At 32.1% G+C, this 25,702-nt stretch overlaps 1 protein-coding gene across 1 annotated transcript; it reads right to left on the bottom strand.

Moving 5' to 3' along the window:
* Window positions 1-428: 428 nt before the first annotated feature.
* On the bottom strand, window positions 429-25,043 carry LOC143228455 (glutamate receptor ionotropic, kainate glr-3-like). Its single transcript, XM_076459711.1, has 7 exons — window positions 24,906-25,043; window positions 15,266-15,347; window positions 14,939-15,042; window positions 12,365-12,452; window positions 9,830-9,988; window positions 2,988-3,138; window positions 429-643 (listed from the first exon to the last, which is right to left on the bottom strand). Exons 2-7 carry the CDS (start codon window positions 15,290-15,292, stop codon window positions 429-431), a joined length of 744 nt encoding a protein of 247 aa, XP_076315826.1. The 5' UTR covers window positions 15,293-15,347; window positions 24,906-25,043.
* Window positions 25,044-25,702: the final 659 nt, after the last annotated feature.

The raw sequence follows: 25,702 nt of genomic DNA, 5'->3' as shown, positions 1-25,702 counted from the left end.
TTCACCACTCTGCAGAATAGGAAGGAAAGGTCAGAAGCTTGATTACGGTATAATAATAGACTAATATTTAGATTTACAGTGAGTATTTTAATGAAAGAAAAACTTAAAAAGCTTTTCAATTTAACCATAGCGTAACACTTGGAACCCAGTGAAAATAGTCGTTTTAAACTATAGGGAACATTATCAATCATATGATGTGAATTAATTCATTTCAATTTACACAAAATATTTTACAACAAATTATTACAAAACGTGACACACGACAATGTTTAAGTATTTAAAAACAAATAATATGAAACAGAAACTCAGTATAAACGACAAGCGAAGCTGAATCATCGGTTTGTGAGCCTTCTAAAACCTGAGAGCACAAATGAGTCTTTCCCAACTCCTAATAAGATACTAAAACGGAGTCCCTTTTAGTGTTGTACTTACTTTAAATTTTGAGTGTGCAACTGAACCTTTCTCAACTCGGGTAAAACACCAGACCTGTCTAATGACCGTAAATCATTTATCTGAGAGTTAGAATCCAAAACCAAAGTAGCCAATAGATGCCCACTAAAACTCTGCATCAGGACGATTATAGCCATCCACCAGAACGCCCGAAGCACCCTCTGGTGATTGTAGTTTATGTCCACTGAAGAAGCTATAAATAATAATATAATTTGTTCCTCATGTTGCATAAAAACGTTCTCATGGAAGAGCTTGATGTAAAAAAATAAATTTAAATGAAATTCCTGAAAGAAGTAATTTCAAACGTATTGTTATACTTGTTCGTATGTAAATTTATCCAAGGTCATCCCTTAAGTAATGTCCGATTTCAGGTTCAGAAAAAGAGAAAGGACTTCAAACACTTTTAATGTTTTTTAATCAATAATGTATGTTCCTTTATTATTAATTACTTCCTGCCAATGATTCACAAACTTCTGAATGTCACGTCTATAAAATTCTTGGGGTTTAGAGGAAAGGAATGTAGAGAGGATAGTTTTGCCATCTTCATGTGTTCCAAGCTTTTTTTCCATCAAGATAGTTGTGCAAACTTTGGAAAAGATGATATTCAGATGGAGCAAGGTCTGGAAGATAAGGAGGATGTGGAAGGTTTTCCCAGTCTATCTCTTCAGACTTTACAGATGTGATCCTTGTTGTATGGGCCCTTGCATTATCCTGGTGTAACACAACACCTTTACGATTGATCAAAGCAGGCCTCTTTTCTTTCAGTGCAAAATTCAAGCGCTCTAATTGTTGACAGTAGAAGTCTGATGTAATCGTTACATTGAGTGGCAGCAACTTAAAGTGGGTCACACCAACAATATCCCACCAAACGTTTAACAAGACTTTCCTACGGTGAAAGACCATTTTTGGCTGTGCTTTAGCCAGTTTACTTGCAATGACTCATTGTCTGCAGCTCTTAACATTTTTATAAAATATCCATTTTTCATCTCCAGTCACTTACCTGTCCCAAAAAGGTGAGTTACGTTGAGTACAGAGAAGTGTAAATATCCACTCTTGCTCTAAGGTTGACTTCTGTCAACTCATGGGGGACCCGTTTTCCAAGTTTCGACACCTTTCCAAGCTGTTGTAAGTGACTGTGAACTGTTAAATGGGTTGAGTTAAACTTCTGTGCTAGTTCTTCAACTGTTACAGCACAATCTTCATCAAGTGCAGCCAACAGCAAGTCATCATTAAACTCAACAGGACAACCTGAATGTGGCGCATCACTTAAGCTGTAGTCACCTGATCTGAACTTCTGATACCACCTTTGACATTTTCTTTCATTGAGAGACTCTACACTATAAACACCTTGAATGTTTTATGTAGTTTCTGTTGCACTATTGCCTTTTTTAAACTCATAAAGCATTATATACCTAATGTGATCCTCAGACACATCCATCTTCATAAGGTTTTATTTCATTAATGATCTGAATAGGTGGAGTTGAGTTAGTTTCTTTTATTTGTCTGAACATTTTTATGCATGTCCTACTACATATTTTAGTCATTAAAGCCTTCTACAAAGACAGAAATTATGATGCACTTTCTGTATTAAATTTTCAGACATTACTTATGGGATGATCTGATAAATATATATAATTAGTTAGTTCTTAAAATTAAATCGGTGAAACATATAAAATGAGAGAAAAGTAAAATATAACTTGCAGTTAAAATTATACCATGTTAAACACAACGAGGGCCTGGCATGGCCAAGCGCGTAAGGCGTGCGACTCGTAATCCGAGGGTCGCGGGTTCGCGCCCGCGTCGCGCTAAATATGCTCGCCCTCTCAGCCGTGGGGGTGTATAATGTGACGGTCAATCCCACTATTCGTTGGTAAAAGAGTAGCCCAAGAGTTGGCGGTGGGTGGTGGTGACTAGCTGCCTTCCCTCTAGTCTTACACTGCTAAATTAGGGACGGCTAGCACAGATAGCCCTCGAGTAGCTTTGTGCGAAATTCCAAAACAAATAAACACAACGAAATGGTTAAAAAGTTTGGAATAAAATGATTTTATCTTAAAACTGTTTCGAAACCTGTTACATAGTAGGTGTTTTTTTCCTTCGTGAAATAAGATTTAACAGGATATTCTAGTTGTTAAAATATTTTAACAGGTTCTAAGGAAACATCCTTAATTTAAAATAAATGTATTTGAGTGAAACTGTTTAAAACATTTTCATTTTATCAATTTGTAAGTATAACGTTATAATGTACGTATAACATTTTAGTTTAAGTTCTATGTAAATTAAAGAAAAGGTTAATATTTCGAATATTACAAGTGTCGTAATATCGAAATATTTATAAAACATTAATAAATGTGTACTAGTACAAGGTTACAACTGGATATTATGTGCTATTTAAAATTGTTTGTTTTGTTTTTAAGTATTTGCGATAAGTCATAACTATGAAACTGTCTTTTGTTTCTCTATTCAGGTACTTATACATATCATAAATTGTAATTTTAATATGTGTGAAAAGGACAGTTATGTGAAAACAAAATACTTACCTTGCGAAAATATATTTCCGTACATTCTGGTAAAATGATCCAGAAAATTCAAGAAACTCAACTTGGATCTGTCTCTGTCATTCATAAAATACGCCGAGACCAAAGACACAAAACTAACAATAATTAGTGAAGCAACTAAGCCAAACCAAACCTAGAATTAGAAACAAATATATTAAGAAAGTACTCACAAAAATTATGGGATAAATATTACCACCCCACTCCTTAGTATATGTACCCTACCCTCACATTTCATAGATAACAGAAACGAATAAATTTTGCAAAATCAAACTTGACCAATAAAGAGGCAGAAAAATGTAGTTAAACTCCTCCGACAGCCAATCAAAATTAAGATAATTCATGCGATGAATTCATGATGTATTCATATAATAATTCTTGATAAATATTGTTTAGATTAACAACTTCTAACATATAGAAAAAAAACCAGTGCGTTTAGGTTACACTATGTTACAACAAGGTTTATTATGTGATGTCGCTTAGCAACAAAACTGTAACCAAATGGTGTTGAAAGTATAAAATGAAATTTATAGAAAACACAACTGGAATAATATTTGTTGGTTTCTTAATTTCTTCGTTGAAAGAAATTGGTTTTATTAAAAACGTTGGTGATATAACAGAAAATAGCTTAGTTAAGGAAAAATTTAAGTTTAAAATCAAATCGATATATTTACTTCAATAATAACTTGTATACCTTTGACTCAAGGCTTGGTGATCTCACACTACGTCTTTACTTTAGACTTATTATACTAACACTCACTACACTTAAAAGGTTTCACGGCACTTCATCGCTCGTGGCTTTTATAACTCCTATTTCGTGAAATTAAGCGTGACGTAACGTCATGTGACACATATTGTCTTTTATATAGATTTAATGTCGAGACTTAACACACAAAGTTAACGAAAGTTAATGAAACCACTAAACCAAACCAAACCTGGCGTTACAAATGAACATAATAATATTAAGAAACTCAACTGAGACCTGTATTTTTCATGTATAAGGTTTGCAGAGATATGGAACACAAAAAATAGCGAACTTTAATAATGCCCTAAGCCTAAATAAGCCTATAATCATAAATAAGCATAAGCTAACAGAGACCCGCAGATTATTTGGAGTAAAATTAGTACATTAATTCCAATAATACTTTTTTAAATACAAGGTTTCTAGAGTAATACAAATTTTCTAAGCACATATACTGAAATCTACAAGTCCACTTGTTCTAGATCTATTAAACCTTTATTAAGTACGGCTTATATTCGATAAAATGAAGTGTACGCATATGCGCAACTAAATAGTAAGGTGCGAACATATTTTCAGGACAGACAAATACAGAATATTATCATTATAAAATGTAAAGAAACTCAACTGGGATCCGTAATTGTCATTTACAAAATTTGCCAAGATGCAAGAAACAAAACTAGTGAAAGTTAATGAGGTCACTAAGTCCAAATAAATCTACAATTGGTAATAAACACAGCAAAGAGGTTAACTGTAACCTGTTTAAGTTGAGTGTGGAACTTAACGTTTCTCAACTCCAGGTAAGCTTTCAGAAACAAGGTTATTTGTTGGGTTGTACTTAGCTTAAAATTTGAGTGTGGACTGAACGTTTCTCAACTTCAGATAAGTTGAAAAATAAGAAAATCTCGCTTATTTATTTATTTATTTTTATGAATAAAGCTGTACATTAGGCCGTCTGTGCTGTGCCCACTAAAGTCACATTATTGGACCTTGAATTTTAGTCTTATAAGCCCTCCTGCGTACCAAATATCCATTTGACGAGAAGACATATAGATAAACAAAGACCCAAACAGTGGTTAAATAAGTTTGTTCACCACAAAACTAAAAAATGGGCTATCTATGCTCTTCCCACTATAGGTATCGACAGCCGATTTATGGTGTTATAAGCCACTAGAAGATGCAGTAAAGCTAATAAATCATTGAGTGAGAAAGAAATATCAATGTTTTTAGTTAGTAACATGAATTTCATTAGTTTATTAATAATTTATTATATAATAATTAAATGTCTTATAAACACTGAAAGAAGGGCTATATATACAAAATTTAAAACATGGCCCCTTTGGGACCACAGTACATCTAGAATTCATGGTAAGTACTGTTGTACTGAATATATGGAAATAACCCAGCATTAGTTAAGGTGATTAAAGTTGTCAATGTCCATTAGTTAGGGTGATTAAAGTTGTCAATGTCCATTAGTTAGGGTGATTAAAGTTGTCAATGTTCATTAGTTAGGGTGATTAAAGTTGTCAATGTTCATTAGTTAGGGTGATTAAAGTTGTCAATGTTCATTAGTTAGGATGATTAAAGTTGTCAATGTTCATTAGTTAGGATGATTAAAGTTGTCAATGTTCATTAGTTAGGATGATTAAAGTTGTCAATGTTCATTAGTTAGGGTGATTAAAGTTGTCAATGTCCATTAGTAAAGGTCATTAAAGTTGTCAATGTCCATTAGTAAAGGTCATTAAAGTTGTCAATGTCCATTAGTAAAGGTCATTAAAGTTGTCAATGTCCATTAGTAAAGGTCATTAAAGTTGTCAATGTCCATTAGTTAGGGTGATTAAAGTTGTCAATGTCCATTAGTTAGGGTGATTAAAGTTGTCAATGTACATTAGCTAGGGTGATTAAAGTTGTCAATGTCCATTAGTTAGGGTGATTAAAGTTGTCAATGTCCATTAGTTAGGGTGATTAAAGTTGTCAATGTCCATTAGTTAAGGTGATTAAAGTTGTCAATGTCCATTAGTTAAGGTGATTAAAGTTGTCAATGTCCATTAGTTAAGGTGATTAAAGTTGTCAATGTCCATTAGTTAAGGTGATTAAAGTTGTCAATGTCCATTAGTTAGGGTGATTGAAGTTGTCAATGTCCATTAGTTAGGGTGATTGAAGTTGTCAATGTCCATTAGTTAGGTGATTAAAGTTGTCAATGTCCATTAGTTAAGGTGATTAAAGTTGTCAATGTCCATTAGTTAGGATGATTAAAGTTGTCAATGTCCATTAGTTAAGGTGATTGAAGTTGTCAATGTCCATTAGTTAGGGTGATTAAAGTTGTCAATGTCCATTAGTTAGGGTGATTAAAGTTGTCAATGTCCATTAGTAAAGGTGATTAAAGTTGTCAATGTCCATTAGTTAAGGTGATTAAAGTTGTCAATGTCCATTAGTTAGGGTGATTAAAGTTGTCAATGTCCATTAGTTAGGGTGATTAAAGTTGTCAATGTTCATTAGTTAGGGTGATTAAAGTTGTCAATGTCCATTAGTTAGGGTGATTAAAGTTGTCAATGTCCATTAGTTAGGGTGATTAAAGTTGTCAATGTCCATTAGTTAGGGTGATTGAAGTTGTCAATGTCCATTAGTTAGGGTGATTGAAGTTGTCAATGTCCATTAGTTAGGGTGATTAAAGTTGTCAATGTACATTAGTTGAGGTGAATAAAGTTGTCAATGTCCATTAGTTAGGGTGATTAAAGTTGTCAATGTACATTAGTTAAGGTCATTAAAGTTGTCAATGTCCATTAGTTAAGGTGATTAAAGTTGTCAATGTACATTAGTTAAGGTGATTAAAGTTGTCAATGTACATTAGTTAAGGTGATTAAAGTTGTCTATGTCCATTAGTTAGGGTGATTAAAGTTGTCTATGTCCATTAGTTAGGGTGATTAAAGTTGTCAATGTCCATTAGTTAAGGTGATTAAAGTTGTCAATGTCCATTAGTTAGGATGATTAAAGTTGTCAATGTCCATTAGTTAAGGTGATTAAAGTTGTCAATGTCCATTAGTTAAGGTGATTAAAGTTGTCAATGTCCATTAGTTAAGGTGATTAAAGTTGTCAATGTCCATTAGTTAGGGTGATTAAAGTTGTCAATGTCCATTAGTTAGGGTGATTAAAGTTGTCAATGTCCATTAGTTAAGGTGATTAAAGTTGTCAATGTCCATTAGTTAGGATGATTAAAGTTGTCAATGTCCATTAGTTAAGGTGATTGAAGTTGTCAATGTCCATTAGTTAGGGTGATTAAAGTTGTCAATGTCCATTAGTTAGGGTGATTAAAGTTGTCAATGTCCATTAGTAAAGGTGATTAAAGTTGTCAATGTCCATTAGTTAAGGTGATTAAAGTTGTCAATGTCCATTAGTTAGGGTGATTAAAGTTGTCAATGTCCATTAGTTAGGGTGATTAAAGTTGTCAATGTTCATTAGTTAGGTGATTAAAGTTGTCAATGTCCATTAGTTAGGTGATTAAAGTTGTCAATGTCCATTAGTTAGGGTGATTGAAGTTGTCAATGTCCATTAGTTAGGGTGATTGAAGTTGTCAATGTCCATTAGTTAGGGTGATTGAAGTTGTCAATGTCCATTAGTTAGGGTGATTAAAGTTGTCAATGTACATTAGTTGAGGTGAATAAAGTTGTCAATGTCCATTAGTTAGGGTGATTAAAGTTGTCAATGTACATTAGTTAAGGTCATTAAAGTTGTCAATGTCCATTAGTTAAGGTGATTAAAGTTGTCAATGTACATTAGTTAAGGTGATTAAAGTTGTCAATGTACATTAGTTAAGGTGATTAAAGTTGTCTATGTCCATTAGTTAGGGTGATTAAAGTTGTCTATGTCCATTAGTTAGGGTGATTAAAGTTGTCTATGTCCATTAGTTAGGGTGATTAAAGTTGTCAATGTACATTAGTTAAGGTGATTAAAGTTGTCAATGTTCATTAGTTAAGGTGATTAAAGTTGTCAATGTCCATTAGTTAGGGTGATTAAAGTTGTCAATGTCCATTAGTTAAGGTCATTAAAGTTGTCAATGTCCATTAGTTAAGGTGATTAAAGTTGTCAATGTCCATTAGTTAAGGTGATTAAAGTTGTCAATGTCCATTAGTTAGGGTGATTAAAGTTGTCAATGTCCATTAGTTAAGGTGATTAAAGTTGTCAATGTCCATTAGTTAGGGTGATTAAAGTTGTCAATGTCCATTAGTTAGGGTGATTAAAGTTGTCAATGTCCATTAGTTAGGGTGATTAAAGTTGTCAATGTCCATTAGTTAGGGTGATTAAAGTTGTCAATGTCCATTAGTTAGGTGATTAAAGTTGTCAATGTCCATTAGTTAGGGTGATTGAAGTTGTCAATGTCCATTAGTAAAGGTCATTAAAGTTGTCAATGTCCATTAGTAAAGGTCATTAAAGTTGTCAATGTCCATTAGTTAGGGTGATTAAAGTTGTCAATGTCCATTAGTTAGGGTGATTAAAGTTGTCAGTGTCCATTAGTTAAGGTGATTAAAGTTGTCAGTGTCCATTAGTTAGGGTTATTAAATTTGAACTGTCCATTAGTTAGGATGATTTAAGTTGTCAATGTCCATTAGTTAGGATGATTAAAGTTGTCAATGTCCATTAGTTAAGGTGATTAAAGTTGTCAACGTCCATTAGTTAAGGTGATTAAAGTTGTCAACGTACATTAGTTAAGGTGATTAAAGTTGTCAACGTACATTAGTTAAGGTGATTAAAGTTGTCAACGTACATTAGTTAAGGTGATTAAAGTTGTCAACGTACATTAGTTAAGGTGATTAAAGTTGTCAACGTACATTAGTTAAGGTGATTAAAGTTGTCAATGTCCATTAATTAAGGTGATTAAAGTTGTCAATGTACATTAGTTAAGGTGATTAAAGTTGTCAATGTTCATTAGTTAGGGTGATTAAAGTTGTCAATGTCCATTAGTTAGGGTGATTAAAGTTGTCAATGTCTATTAGTAAAGGTCATTAAAGTTGTCAATGTCCATTAGTTAAGGTGATTAAAGTTGTCAATGTCCATTAGTTAGGGTGATTAAAGTTGTCAATGTCTATTAGTAAAGGTCATTAAAGTTGTCAATGTCCATTAGTTAAGGTGATTAAAGTTGTCAATGTCCATTAGTTAGGTGATTAAAGTTGTCAATGTCCATTAGTTAGGTGATTAAAGTTGTCAATGTCCATTAGTTAGGGTGATTAAAGTTGTCAATGTCCATTAGTTAGGGTGATTAAAGTTGTCAATGTCCATTAGTTAGGGTGATTAAAGTTGTCAATGTCCATTAGTTAGGGTGATTATAGTTGTCAATGTCCATTAGTTAGGGTGATTGAAGTTGTCAATGTCCATTAGTTAGGGTGATTAAAGTTGTCAATGTCCATTTGTTAGGGTGATTGAAGTTGTCAATGTCCATTAGCTAGGGTGATTAAAGTTGTCAATGTCCATTAGTAAAGGTCATTAAAGTTGTCAATGTCCATTAGTTAAGGTGATTAAAGTTGTCAATGTCCATTAGTTAGGGTGATTAAAGTTGTCAGTGTCCATTAGTTAGGGTGATTAAAGTTGTCAGTGTCCATTAGTTAAGGTGATTAAAGTTGTCAGTGTCCATTAGTTAGGGTTATTAAATTTGCACTGTCCATTAGTTAGGATGATTAAAGTTGTCAATGTCCATTAGTTAGGATGATTAAAGTTGTCAATGTACATTAGTTAAGGTGATTAAAGTTGTCAATGTCCATTAGTTAAGGTGATTAAAGTTGTCAACGTACATTAGTTAAGGTGATTAAAGTTGTCAACGTACATTAGTTAAGGTGATTAAAGTTGTCAAAGTACATTAGTTAAGGTGATTAAAGTTGTGAATGTACATACTGTTAGGGCTGGTTCTGGATGTGATGCTATTTATAGACATACTCTGTATATTTGTTGCTAAATATCTTTGTTTCAGTATTGTGGCTCATATATGTTAAGCTTCCCGACAAGAGTACATATGAAAATGTGACGATGTTTCTGAGTGTAAAACACTATTTTTATTACGTTATATTGAAAAAGAATAACCATATTTGTAAGTAATTACCTCCCATTGTAAGGCGTACACATATCTGTAAAAGTCCGTCTTCTGGTTTTGATAATTTACTAGGATCGTATTATAATTAATATACATTGGTCTCGTCGCCTTCACAGCAAGGAATCGATCGTAACTGAGAGCAAATGGTCCTAGGCCTACGTCAGCTTCCTGTAAAAAATAGCTCATTTAAAAACAAATAAATGTCGTATTTTTTTGTGTTCATTAACTGACGTACTTGCATATTCTAACTATTAATCACTATAAGATAACCTTCGGTTTCATAACTTCTGTGTTGCGTATAAATTATAATATTAGTAAAGTCTCCAACATAAATGCACTATTTGAATGGTGAAACCTAGCAGAGAAACAAAACCTAAGTTTAATTGAAATCATATGCCTTTTTTAATAGTAAAAGCCTCCTGATGCAGAAAAATCTGTTCTACAAATATAAATTGATAAAAAAGAATACAATAAGTTATTTCAAAACCAATCTCCATCTTTTCTCGGTCTAGAGTTGCGAACTTTGAATCTACTGTAGAAGTTACAATACCAACATCATCTCGAGTGAAACTGTAGCCTAGCAGAATAAAAAGGTGAGAACACTTGCTTCTGAACAAACCACACGTGAGAAGACAAATTAACACTGATGAAAATGTTGTAAAATAATAATAAAACAACAACAACATAATTCACTGATAGTCCTAAAAAAAGTGACGTCTTAGAAAAGTCCTTTAATTTCGTATAAATTCAAGGTAATTTAACGACAATAAAACGAAACTGGTATTTTTATTATTTTTGTTATTGTAAATTTAAAATGAATTTCTCGGAAAAAAGTAGATGAAACGCCCTCTTTTTAAGTTGTTTATAATCTTTAATTACTTTATTTAAAGTAAAATGTGCACCTTTCAACTTTAACATTGTACGGCTATTCAAAGAGTTGGTAGATTATGCTAATACAATACGTTTTGTCAGTACACTCAATGCTGTCATGTCCGATTACGTTCCATTTGGTGAATGTGAAGCTTTATAGCAGTTCTGCAGCTAATGTCAAGGTGCAAAAGTGTCAATCGTTACAATGTCATGTCCAAACCACAACACTTCTTCTTGAATATCTTCAAATATTTATCGAGCGTATCCAATCGCCATTTCAACAGTTTGATTGCACTGCAATTTGACCTGTATGTTTTGTTTAGCATAACATAAACATTATTCTAATTCTCTAGGTGTTTGAGGCCTGTGATGATCGAACTGGAGGTATGATTGAAAGGCTTATCTTGGTGATTCCATACCCTAATGGTCTCGTTCCAAGGCATTCTTCTTGATTATATTTTATATTGTATCCTGGGGCAAGCAAAGATTTTTTTCAACTGACCTTTGTGTTTGTGGATTCTCTCTTGTTAAAAAAATTGCATTCTGTTTACCATGGCTAGGGAATGGTTTGTTGTAGGTCTCTTTCTAGATAATTCTGGTACCCCAGATTGATCCGTATTCCTTTGTTTCACAATGCTGTTCAGTATAAAAATTCATCGTCCATTACATTCGGAATCTCGAACTTGAATATATCTTTATGGAGACGTTTATGAATAATTCCTAACTGCGATCAGTGTTTGGTGCATCACCCTATCTACGTAGCATCAAACAATCTCGAAATATAGTTCTGTAGCTGCCGTTCCAACACGATTTTATATAACTATTAGTAAGCAAGGTCTGTTAAGGTTACTGAGGCAGTGTCTGCATGTATAACTAATGTAGTGTATGTACAGAGTGGTAAGGTAGTGTTTGTACAGAGTAGTAAGGTAGTGTATGTACAGAGTAGTAAGGTAGTGTATGTACAGATTAGTAAAGAAATGTATGCACAGAGTAGTAAAGAAATGTATGCACAGAGTAGTAAAGAAATGTATGCACAGAGTAGTAAGGTAGTGTTTGTACAGAGTAGTAAGGTAGTGTATGTACAGAGTAGTAAGGTAGTGTATGTACAGATTAGTAAAGAAATGTATGCACAGAGTAGTAAAGAAATGTATGCACAGAGTAGTAAGGTAGTGTATGTACAGAGTAGTAAGGTAGTGTTTGTACAGAGTAGTATGGTAGTGTTTGTACAGAGTAGTATGGTAGTGTTTGTACAGAGTAGTAAGGTAATGGCATGATAATTACATAGCTGACAGTTAGATAGTGTACAATAGTGCGCAACAAGATTAGTAAAAAAATGCATGTACAGTGAGTAGTAGCGTGAAGTAGCCCAGAGTGTACAGAGTGGTAAGGTAGTGTTTGGCAATACAAGCAGTAAGGTAGTGTTTGTACAGAGCAGTAAGGTAGTGTTTGTACAGAGCAGTAAGGTAGTGTTTGTAGAGAGCAGTAAGGTAGTGTTTGTAGAGAGCAGTAAGGTAGTGTTTGTAGAGAGTAGTAAGGTAGTGTTTGTAGAGAGTAGTAAGGTAGTGTTTGTACAGAGTAGTAAGGTAGTGTTTGTACAGAGTAGTAAGGTAGTGTTTGTACAGATTAGTTATCTTTAGTCTATCAAAGTACTTATGATCATGGTTAACTCCTTACATTTCTATTTATCATTCCAATCATTCCTGTCCAGCTGCCGTTTGTTAAAATTCCCCATTCGTGGTCAAAAGGTCTTTTCAACTCGTACCTATCGAAGAAAAGTTTCCAACATTTGAACATTTAAAATTTGTTTACCTTAGAAACAAACAAAGTAATTGAATAACAAGTATGTTATTATAATGGTGATGTGGGTGTTAAAAACTTACATTAATGACGAACTGAATCATGTTGTTTTATTTTTCTTTAAAATCGACTAGAGTGTCGTCTAACTTTCATAGGACGTTACAGGTGTGTCACGATATCTTATATCTGTATTATTAGGTAAAGGTATTTTTGCTCTGAAGTACAGATATACATCTGATATCTGTAGTTTAATTAGAAGAAAACGACATTTATATTCGAGATAATTAAAATGTCTTTATTTTCTTTTAACCAACGTTTTTATTTGCGTATTTCTCACTGTTAATATAAACAATGGTTAGAATTTTCGTTAAATTATAAACCTGTTTGTATTGTTCTATTCGTCAAATCTATCGTAACGTACGCTTAACGATGTGTAATTATTATTTCTATTGTTCTAATATTATAATTATAATACTAACTGTATAGCTGTAGTAACATTTCATATTAGTAACGTATCTGATCTTTCAATATGACACATTGCTTATAAGAAATATAAAAATAAACTAAACTACATTATGGAAAATAGAAGCTGTTAAGAAACACGTGGAAAGAATACAAAGTTTATAAACACTATTAAAACAAAATGTGAAACTGTGTGATATTCCAGAGTACACAAAGTGTTATCCTGAAAGTGTACTGGTTGTTGGTGTGCTGTGTTTTTAAAATGGTGGTTTACTTCATTCATTGTCTATGTTAATTTTTGGATTTATTTCGTTAATGAGTATAGCTTCCATACATTTCCTCTCTTTAAAATATCTGGTTTTGTGAGACAGAAGATTTAAAATGTTTTTGGTATTGTGTATTTGGAGTACGTGTTCTGTTGTCACGGTTTTGGGTTGGTCACACACATATAAGACACTGTTAATAGGTCTTCTGGTTTCTCTAATATAAACGCCTTCATGCATGTTACAAGTGATTTCATACACGACGTTTTGGGGTATTTAACATTCTTAGACGTAACCCTAAAAGTCAAAATACACAAATACGGTACTGATACATAATCAACGATGTTGGAAAATGATATTTCTCCATCACAAATCAATTACAACAATGATACACTGGAGGACACGGAGCAGTACAAATGTGTAAAACCAACAACAATGATAGACCAGAGGACACGGAGCAGGACAAATGTGTAAAACAACAACAATGACACACCAGAGGGCACGGTGCACAATTCTTCAAATGTCCCAGTTTCTGTTAAAATTTTTTCGGATTTATTTCTTCAGTTTTATGTGTCTGTAGAATAGACACAACATCTATAAAGTATCAGTATTGCCACATCCCTGTTAGCTATAGCTTTCACAAGAATTAAAAGCATAATGACAAATTTATCAAATGTAATCCTTACAGATAAGTATATAAAGGTGCTACATTAGGGTTAACATTTTATAAAATTATGATTGTGGTTTTAATTCCTCTTTTATTGCTGTTATGGCAGGATCTCTACTTCGCTGTATAATTATGGTTTGTTTGCTTCCTTTTCATGTTACATCTGGATAAACTATATTCTTTACTTTTAGAAACTGTCACGTGTTTATTTATTGGTATGTGGCACCATCTGTTGGGTTGAAGAGATATTTAAGTATGCGCATTACATATTTATCATTTATAAAAAAATCTCATCTTTTATCGGAATATCAGAATCGGATACTAACAGACCAGTCAAGTAAGCTGGATAACTTTGTAGCGATAGTTGGAGCTGTCTAGGGGCTAACCCTGCTGACGTGGAAAAGTAAGTACACGATAGTTGGAGCTGTCTAGGGGCTAACCCTGCTGACGTGGAAAAGTAAGTACACGATAAAATCGTTGTTTTAGACATTTTTTGATTTGTTATACCACAAATATTAGCATATTATTAACATGTATATGGATAATATATCGTAAGCAAGCCTTTGAGTGGTCGGTTTTGCACTTAGGAATTCAATAAGGTGATTTTATTTTTGGCACGTGAATTGTTTATACATGTTGTCGGTTCTGACTATTAAATACTAACGTACTTTATAATATTAAAAGTATTGTTAAAATTATAATAATCAAACAACGCTGGACGCAAATTACAGCAGACTTGAGAAATATAACATTATGAACTATTGTATAATTTAATGAAAAATTTAATATCAAACAGTTGCGCATGTTAACTCTGATGAAACCAAAATGTTAATTAAAATAGAACGTTTTTTTCTAATTATCTAAAATATAAATGTTGTTGGTTTTTCTGACGATTCTATGAAAATGTGTGAGCCCTCAAACATGCACTTCAAGTTTAGAATAGCAATAAAATTATTTAGTTTATGTAAGATAAACAGATGAAAACAATCCTTAACTATTCGGTTTTATGTACGTGTAATATACATTCACATAAAAACATAACAATGTTAAAATTCGTACGTAAAGTTTATGGAGCGAGATAAATACTGCAACACTTGAGCCATTGGTCCGTTGATGGTCATGTTTCCGTCAGCGGTTTCGTCCACCTGAATCCAAGGTTCCCACTGGAAGAACAAATACATTGTTATACTGATTAACTACGATTGACTGACAGTCACTATGTTGTTAACCAACAATAACTATTATACACTTTATCAAGTTATTATACACTTTATCAAGTTATTATATACTTTATCAAGTTATTATACATTATGTATTTTATCAACTTATTGTATATTCTGTATTTTATCAACTTATTGTATACTTATCAACGTATTGTATACTTGCCTCTTCTACAGCTATTCTGAGATGCATGTGAAAACAAAGTTCTACATCTAGGAATTCTGAAATGACTGAATGTCTGACGTTTCTGTAAAACAAATGTGATTAACATTTAAAAACTTACATAAGCATATTATTTATTGTAAAAATACATTGTTATTTGTTATTGGGTAAATAATCGTTATATAACTGTTAACTATATGTATTACTCATAACATACAGTTTATAAAAAGGTTAATGGACAAAGTTAACTAAAGGAATTGAGTTAAGTGAAGGACAAGAAATTCATAGATATCTTGTTACACAGCTGTTATCCTTACATTACTAAACAAAGATCTTGTTACACAGCTCTTAACCTTACATTACTAAACAGATCTTGTTACACAGCTGTTATTTTTACATTACTAAACAGAGATCTTGTTACACAGCTGTTATCCTTACATTACTAAACAGATCTTGTTACACAGCTGTTATTTTTACATTACTAAACAGATATCTTGTTACACAGCTGTTATCCTTACATTACTAAACAGATATCTTGTTACACAGCTGTTATCCTTACATTACTAAACAGATATCTTGTTACACAGCTGTTATCCTTACATTACTAAACAGATATCTTGTTACACAGCTGTTATCCTTACATTACTAAACAGAGATCTTGTTACACAGCTGTTATCCTTACATTACTAAACAGAGATCTTGTTACACAGCTGTTATACTAACATTACTAAACAGAAATCTTGTTACACAGCTGTTATCCTAACATTACTAAACAGATATCTTGTTACACAGCTGTTATCCTTACATTACTAAACAGATATCTTGTTACATAGCTGTTATCCTTACATTACTAACCAGATATCTTGTTTCACAGCTGTTATCCTTACATTACTAATAAATCTATTGAGTGTCACGAAGGTTTATCCCAGCAGTTAGAAGACACATTAACACATTGTTTACATCTTACAGTATGGACACCATCTTTACTTCTTACAACATCGACACCATCTTTACTTCTTACAACATCGACACCATTTTTACTCTTATCAAAACAGACACCTCACCAATTCCTCCATTTCTGTAATAAACTAATATTTACTGTTAGACATCAAGTGTGAAATATAAGAGTACCTGGCGTTGCTCGAATGACGATGTATTTAAATGTCCTGAATTATTTTGGTTAAATTAGTAATTTACTTATTTTTTTTAATAAATATTTTGATTAAAATAAATAAAAATAAAAGTGTGTGTGGAAAAAAAGTTTTTTTTAGACAAAACTTCCCTGAAAATGTTTTGATGGAATTAAAATGACAAGTCCTCACACAGAGAAAACACGTAGTCATACATTACCAAAAATATCCAGTCTTGTCAACTTGAGTGAAATTGGTCATTAAGTTTGCCAAAAATTAGCGTATTGATCACTTTGACCTCAAATTACAAAGTTCAATCGATATTCTGAGTTTGGAGTTTCGAGCTTTTAAGACCTAGCCATGCGTAAAGAACAGACTCACAAAAAGGAAAATTTGTGCTCAGAAACATACGTTGACTGTTTCTGATTGAGACGACATGTACAACTTTGAACAAACTGCTAACGAATACAGTTTACGTTTGAAGACTCTGGGAAATGGTATGTGGTAAAGTTATCGAAAACATTTCTTCACAAAACAGTCACAAACATCACGTTTTCGCTATATATATAGTTAACACCGGAAATTTTCCAATGCCACACTAATTGTATAATATTCATTTCACAAACACTGAAGTTTGGTCACAATGTGGGTCAATAAGACCCTGTAATGTGAATGACATCAACCTCAAATGTCAGATGAGCTTGCGATGATGTGTTTGGTTGACGCTGTTCTTTGATGTACCAGTTACAGTATGACACTAGTAACACTTTAATGTACCGTTTAAATGCAAAAACAAACATACATGACCAACGTCTAGTTTTCACATAAATAATAATGAAAAATTGTTCAGGTGTAATGGATTATCTGAAACGTCTAGAGGAACGGATTTAAAAGTGCTATAGACTGATCATTAGCCACTACATACGAACAGTCTTGTGAAATGGTTGTACACGATGCATTGTATGTACATTATATCGACAAAAGTATTAACATTTTATTATAAACTGTTTTCCCGAAACGTTATATTTTGCTGAGAGTGAGAAAATCAGATCTAAGTTAGAGTTGAACAGATATTTATTGGTTAAAGATAAATAATTGGAGAAAAACATTTATTGAAACTGTGAGCAGTTACAAAATGTTAAGGTACCGTGATAACATTTGGTGATAACGTTAGTCGAGAATGTCGCGAGTACAACCATTCTGGCTATGTCACTGATGTTGAACCTAAGAATTTAATACACAACATAAGAATTCATTGACAAAATACACCTGTGTATGTGTGTTTTCTTATACCAAACCCACATAGAGCTGTCTGCTGAGTCCGCCCAGGGGAAAGGAACATCTGATTTTAGCGTTATAAATCTGCAGACTCACCGCTACACCAGCGGAGGGACACGTGATGTCATGGATTGTTCTTCATATCAACCTCACTGTGGTTGTTTAATTTATTATTAAACTATAATATTATAGTTATAATATAGTTATAATATAACTATAAGTTATAATTTACTAACAAAACAGTTTTTACTACATTCCTTAGAGAACGCAAGCACATTCTCTAAGATATATAAGACGTGTGGTTTTCTGCCACAGTGTGTTCATGTGGTGCTATAGAAAATTCAATATTTTTTCGTCTTTCGTGTAAAAATGTTGCGACATTTATGAAAGCATTTATCTTATGTGAAAAATAATAAATGCTCGATAACAGCAATAATAAGAATATAAGGGATAGAAACGACTCATTAACATGTTTTTATATACACTGTTGACCAAAATCTTAAGGCCAATGAACATAAAGAAAAATATGCATTTTGCGTTGTTAGACTCAACCATTTATTTGAGTAGAGCTTCGAAAGATGAAAATAAGAAAAGGGAAAATAAAAAACCTTTTAGCATTTAATAGGGAAAATGTGAACCCTATGAAATTAGCCTAAATACTAGCTGGTCAAAAGTTTAAGACAATACCAAAAAGAAGTCCTAAACAGGGTAGAAAATGCCCAACAAGAGGTCTCAGTTATGAGTTGCACGACCGTCATTGTGAATAACTACAAACATTCGCTTTGGCATGGTCGATTTAAGCGTTTGCAGAAGGCTGGCTAGAATGTTATTCCAAGTGATGAAGATGGCTTCACGAAGATCATGCACTGTTTGGAATTGACGTCTATTTCTATAGATTTCCCTTGCTATCCACCTCCAAACATTTTCAATGGGGTTCAGTTCGGGCTTACACGCTGGATGGTCCAAAAGAATCACGTTATCCGTCATGAAAAAGTCCTTTGTCCTGCGGGCATTGTGGATTGCAGCGTTGTTTTGATAACCGAGTTGTTTCGTGGTGTGGAAGGAGGCGTGGCCTTTGAATACGTTTACGGTTTTAAAAGCCTTTCTCTCGTAGATGCCGTCTTATTGTTCTTCCTGAGCTGCATTCTGCGTCCATAAGAGCCTTAATGTTTTCTTGTTTTCATCTTTCGAAGCTCTACTCAAATAAATGGTTGAGTCTAACAACGCAAAATGCATATTTTTTCTTTATGTTCATTGGCCTTAAGATTTTGGCCAGCAGTGTACAAGGGGTTAAAACGACTTATCAACATGTTTTTATATTTAAGAGGTAGAAAAAACTTACTAACGTATTTTTTATATAAGGGGGTACAAAACGACTTATTAACATGTTTTTATATATAAAGGGTACAATACAACTTACCAACATGGTAACCTTAATCATTATAAAATATTCCATTACGTAATGTAACATAACCAACCAGAATATTGGTGAAAATTGGTTTCTGTTTTCTACATGATACTGAATGTATTTGTTTGTCAATTTTATTTAATATGAATTAATTTTGAACCAAAATATTACTTATTGTTTTAGTTTGTACAAGTGGACTAGATATGTTAGAATATTTCTCGTAAATATTGAATGAGGATCCAAATGACACAACATACGTGAGAATATTTCTTGTCCACCAATTGATTAACGATCACACGCGAGGCTTAGTTACAATGATACGTCCTTAGAGTTAAATGTAATGTCATTTCTGAAAAAGTAATTGTAAATATAACAAAAGTTTAAGCGAGAATGAAGATCGAAACACAGTTGCAGCTTTTTTAAGTCTATTAACGGTAAAAAATAATACAATTTCTGGAATATTTTTGAATTATGAGTTTAACGTAACACTTGCGTCAAGATAACTTAAATACAAAGATACCAAAAATATTTCCATCTTTATACTTTTAACGTAATAAATAATTACTGCTTTTTATATACTTTATTTTTATATTTCTTTATATTTATCAAGCATATTTTCCTTTTCACAGGTTGCATGTAAGTCAACACGATATTACCAAGTCAAAACTACAGAAAACCTGATTTAACACGATATTACGACCTTAGGGGTAAAAAAAAAACGAGTTAACATGATATCAGTATGTCTGTGCTACAGAAAACCTTAGTTATTTTTTTAAATTAAATAGTAGCATATAAGCACATATATTAAACCAGCTCTGTCAGAAAAATAGACTATTTCAGTCATCTTTTATTTTACCCAGGAAGGAAAACAACTAGTTAACAGGACAGGTTGTTATTATAACAACAGACGAATGTGTGTTCAGTAAAACTTTGGCATTTCCAGTCTTTAGCTTACAAAAATTAAAATAAAATGAATAAGAAACAGAAGATGCAATTTATCATCTTGAAAGGTGAGATAGTAACTAGTTAAATATTATCATAACTCACAAAGACAAAATCTGGCCGAATAGTGAAATGATAAATATAAAATATATGTCAAACTTGGATGTAAAATAGTATAGTGTGGTTAATAACAGTGAAATATCAATAGTAGAGTGTGGTTAATAACAGTAAAATATCGATAGTAGAGTGTGGTTAATAACAGTAAAATATCGATAGTATAGTGTGGTTAATAACAGTGAAATGTCAATAGTATAGTGTGGTTAATAACAGTGAAATGTCAATAGTATAGTGTGGTTAATAACAGTGAAATATCAATAGTAGAGTGTGGTTAATAACAGTGAAATATCAATAGTAGAGTGTGGTTAATAACAGTGAAATGTATATATTAGAGTGTGGTTAATAACAGTGAAATATCAATAGTAGAGTGTAGTTAATAACAGTGAAATATCAATAGTAGAGTGTAGTTAATAACAGTGAAATACCAATAGTAGAGTGTGGTTAATAACAGTGAAATGTCGATAGTAGAGTGGTTAATAACAGTGAAATGTCAACAGTATAGTGTGGTTAATAACAGTCAAATGTCAATAGTATAGTGTGGTTAATAACAGTCAAATGTCAATAGTATAGTGTGGTTAATAACAGTGAAATGTCAATAGTAGAGTGTGGTTAATAACAGTGAAATATCAATAGTAGAGTGTGGTTAATAACAGTGAAATGTATATATTAGAGTGTGGTTAATAACAGTGAAATACCAATAGTAGAGTGTGGTTAATAACAGTGAAATGTATATATTAGAGTGTGGTTAATAACAGTGAAATATCGATAGTAGAGTGTAGTTAATAACAGTGAAATATTGATAGTAGAGTGTAGTTAATAACAGTGAAATATTGATAGTAGAGTGTAGTTAATAACAGTGAAATATCGATAGTAGAGCGTGGTTAATAACAGTGAAATATCGATAGTAGAGCGTGGTTAATAACAGTGAAATATCGATAGTAGAGCGTGGTTAATAACAGTGAAATATCGATAGTAGAGCGTGGTTAATAACAGTGAAATATCGATAGTAGAGCGTGGTTAATAACAGTGAAATATCGATAGTAGAGCGTGGTTAATAACAGTGAAATATCGATAGTAGAGTGTGGTTAATAACAGTGAAATACCAATAGTAGAGTGTGGTTAATAACAGTGAAATACCAATAGTAGAGTGTGGTTAATAACAGTGAAATACCAATAGTAGAGTGTGGTTAATAACAGTGAAATACCAATAGTAGAGTGTGGTTAATAACAGTGAAATACCAATAGTAGAGTGTGGTTAATAACAGTGAAATACCAATAGTAGAGTGTGGTTAATAACAGTGAAATACCAATAGTAGAGTGTGGTTAATAACAGTGAAATACCAATAGTAGAGTGTGGTTAATAACAGTGAAATATCAATAGTAGAGTGTGGTTAATAACAGTGAAATATCAATAGTAGAGTGTGGTTAATAACAGTGAAATGTCAATAGTAGAGTGTGGTTAATAACAGTGAAATGTCAATAGTAGAGTGTGGTTAATAACAGTGAAATATCGATAGTAGAGTGTAGTTAATAACAGTGAAATATCGATAGTAGAGCGTGGTTAATAACAGTGAAATATCGATAGTAGAGCGTGGTTAATAACAGCGAAATATCGATAGTAGAGCGTGGTTAATAACAGCGAAATATCGATAGTAGAGCGTGGTTAATAACAGTGAAATATCGATAGTAGAGCGTGGTTAATAACAGTGAAATATCGATAGTAGAGCGTGGTTAATAACAGTGAAATATCGATAGTAGAGTGTGGTTAATAACAGTGAAATGTATATATTAGAGTGTGGTTAATAACAGTGAAATATCGATAGTAGAGTGTAGTTAATAACAGTGAAATATCGATAGTAGAGTGTAGTTAATAACAGTGAAATATCGATAGTAGAGTGTAGTTAATAACAGTGAAATATCGATAGTAGAGCGTGGTTAATAACAGTGAAATATCGATAGTAGAGCGTGGTTAATAACAGTGAAATGTCAGTAGTAGAGTGTGGTTAACAACAGTGAAATGCCAATATTAGAGTGTTGTTAACAACAGTGAAATGCCAATAGTAGAGTGTAGTTAAAAACAGTGAAATGCCAATAGTAGAGTGTGGTTAATAACAATGAATATTGAGATTATATTACGAATGTTAAATTGTCATATCTAATCACATTACCATATAAAGAAGTAGTTCAAACACTAATCACATTACCATTTACAGAATTGTTTAAACCACTTATCTCTTTACCATCTAAAAAGTGTTTAAACCACTAATCTCATTACTATCAAAGAAAGTGTTTAAACCAGTAATCTCATTACCACCTATAGAAGTGTTTAAACCACTAATCTCATTAACATCCAATAAGTGTTTAAACCAGTAATCTCATTACCACCTATAGAAGTGTTTAAACCACTAATCTCATTAACATCCAATAAGTGTTTAAACCAGTAATCTCATTACCACCTATAGAAGTGTTTAAACCACTAATCTCATTAACATCCAATAAGTGTTTAAACCACAAACCTCATTACCACCTATAGAAGTACTTAAACCACTAATCACATTAACATCCAATAAGTGTTTAAACCACTAATCTCATTACCACCTATAGAAGTACTTAAACCACTAATCACATTAACATCCAATAAGTGTTTAAACCACAAACCTCATTACCACCTATAGAAGTACTTAAACCACTAATCACATTAACATCCAATAAGTGTTTAAACCACAAACCTCATTACCATCTACAGAAGTACTTAAACCACTAATCACATTAACATCTACATAAGTGTTTAAACCACTAATCTCATTAACATCCAATAAGTGTTTAAACCACTAATAACATTACCATCTAGAGTGTTTAAACTACTAACCCTATTACCGTCTGTAAAAGTGTTTAAACCAGTAATCTCATTACCATCTAAAGAAGAGTTTAAACCCCGAATCTCATTACCATCTTAAAAAGTGTTTAAACTACTAACCCTATTACCGTCTGTAAAAGTGTTTAAACCAGTAATCTCATTACCATCTAAAGAAGAGTTTAAACCCCGAATCTCATTACCATCTTAAAAAGTGTTTAAACTACTAATCCAATTACCATCTGAAAAAGTGTTTAAACCATTAATCACATTACCATCTAAATTATTTAAACCGCTAATCTCAATACCATCTAAATTATTTAAACCGCTAATCTCAATACCATCTAAATTATTTAAACCGCTAATCTCAATACCATCTAAATTATTTAAACCGCTAATCTCAATACCATCTAAATTATTTAAACCGCTAATCTCATTACCATCTAAATTATTTAAACCGCTAATCTCAATACCATCTAAATTATTTAAACCGCTAATCTCATTACCATGTAAAAAGGGTTTAAACTTCATATCTTATTACCATCTAAAGATGTGGTCAAACCTCAATTATCATTATCATCTAAAATAGTTTAAACTAATAATCTCATTACAAAATAAAAAAACTACATAAATCCCTAATCACATTACCATCTAAAAAGTGTTTAAACCACTAATCTCGTTATTATCTGAAAATTATTTAAACAACTAATCACATTACCATCTAAAAAGTGTTTAAACCCCTAATCACATTAGTATCTAAAAAGTGTTAAAACCGCTGATTTAATTACCATCTAAAGATGTAGTTAAACCACTAGTCACATTACCATCTAAAGAAGTAGTCAAACCACTAATCACATTACCATTTAAAGTGTTTAAACCAAATCATATTACCATCTAAAGAAGTAGAAAAACCAATAAACACATTACAGTTTAAAGTGTTTAAACTACTAATCAAATTACAAAATAAAGAAGTGTTTAAACCCTTAATCTCATTTCCATTTATAAAAGTGTTGAAACCACTAATCACACTCATCTAAAATGTTTAACCACTTATACCATTACCACCTAAAGTGTTGAAACTACTAATTCTATTACCATCTGAAAAAGTGTTTAAACCACTAATCACATTACCATCTATAGAAGTAGTCAAACAACTAATCACATTACCATTTAAAGTGTTTAAGTAATTAATCTCATAACCATCTAAAGTGTTTAAACCACTAATCTTATTACCATCTAAAGAAGTAGTCAAACCACTAATCTCATTACCATCTAAAGAAGTAGTCAAACCACTAATCACGTTACCATTTAAAGTGTTTAAACTACTAAACACATTACCATCTAAAGAAGTGTTTAAACCACTTATCTTATTACCATGTTAAAAATATTTTTAAAACTATTTATCTTATTACTATCTAAAAAGTGTTTAAACTCCGAATCTCATTACCATCTTAAAAAGTGTTTAAACCGCTAATGTCATTACCATCTAAAAAGTGTTTGAACCACTAATCTCAATAGTATTTAAAGAATTTTTAAACCACTAATCAATTTCTGTCTAAAGAAGTGTCTAAACCACTAATAACATTGCCATCCAAAGAAGTGTTTAAACCACTTATCTCATTACCATCTAAAAAGGTTTTAAACCGCTAATCTCATTACCATCTAAAAAGGTTTTAAACCGCTAATCTCATTACTATATGAAGAAGTAGTCAAACCACTAATCACTTTACCATATAAAGAAGCAGTTAAAAGATTAATTTTAGAAGTGTTATATCTGTAGATCTATTCACATGTTGTCATGACCTGGGTTATAGGTATGAATCTTCGTTCGTGATTTTGTAACTGAACTTTGTATTATAACAAGATTAATGAATTAAATAAAACAACAATAACATTGTAGTAAAGAAAACTTACCTACTAAGTGTCTAGTTTAAGAAGTCAAGGAGTTTTGGAAAGTTTAAAAACTAATAATTAAAACATGTGTCGATACTTGTCCACGTTTCTGTCACATGCTGTCAATGCTGGTTCACAAGCGGAAATGGTGAAAGTTTACTCTATCTTCATTTATTTATTAACTTTAAATGTTAACTATACTGCTGCCATCTGTTGTCACTATCTAGTAAAGAATTCCACTGCAAGTGTTTGAATTTTAGTTTTACATCAAAATCCGCATTTTTTGACGAATGAAAGATAAGAAGATAAAAAACATCACAATTTGTCTCCTTTCTGTTTTTTATGTTATTAAATAAGTGAATGAATACTGTTAGACAATAATATTTTTGGAATTATACTTACCAACAAATGTCTTGACTAATGCGCTTCGCTAGTCTGAGAAACATAGACGGTTTGTTTCATTTTTACGTAATAAACTAAGTTATAGCAAAAACTCTGTACGTATATTGCTTCGCTTTTAAACTAAACAGTGTCAGAGAACCAATGTTTAACTGGCACTATTACGATTGTTCTAATCTTTCTCCCCGACAAAGAAAGATTGACCTTTACAAGGGTTGTAGGATTTTGTACTTTTTTCTATAATAGACTTACTGTTTTTCTTCAGCACTGACCGTAATGGACATATAGTTTTTCATCGGTTAGAATAATGTTATCAGCTTAAAAGCAAAAGAAAAAGTCACATTATTTAGTTAACAGGCGTGGTACAGTGGTTAGCATGACTGGACTATCAACCTATGGTTTTATAGTTCGATATTCAT

This window comes from Tachypleus tridentatus, chromosome 10 (genome assembly GCF_004210375.1).
Source record: "Tachypleus tridentatus isolate NWPU-2018 chromosome 10, ASM421037v1, whole genome shotgun sequence".
Lineage (NCBI taxonomy): Eukaryota > Metazoa > Arthropoda > Merostomata > Xiphosura > Limulidae > Tachypleus > Tachypleus tridentatus.
This window is presented reverse-complemented; position numbering and strand designations above follow the sequence as displayed.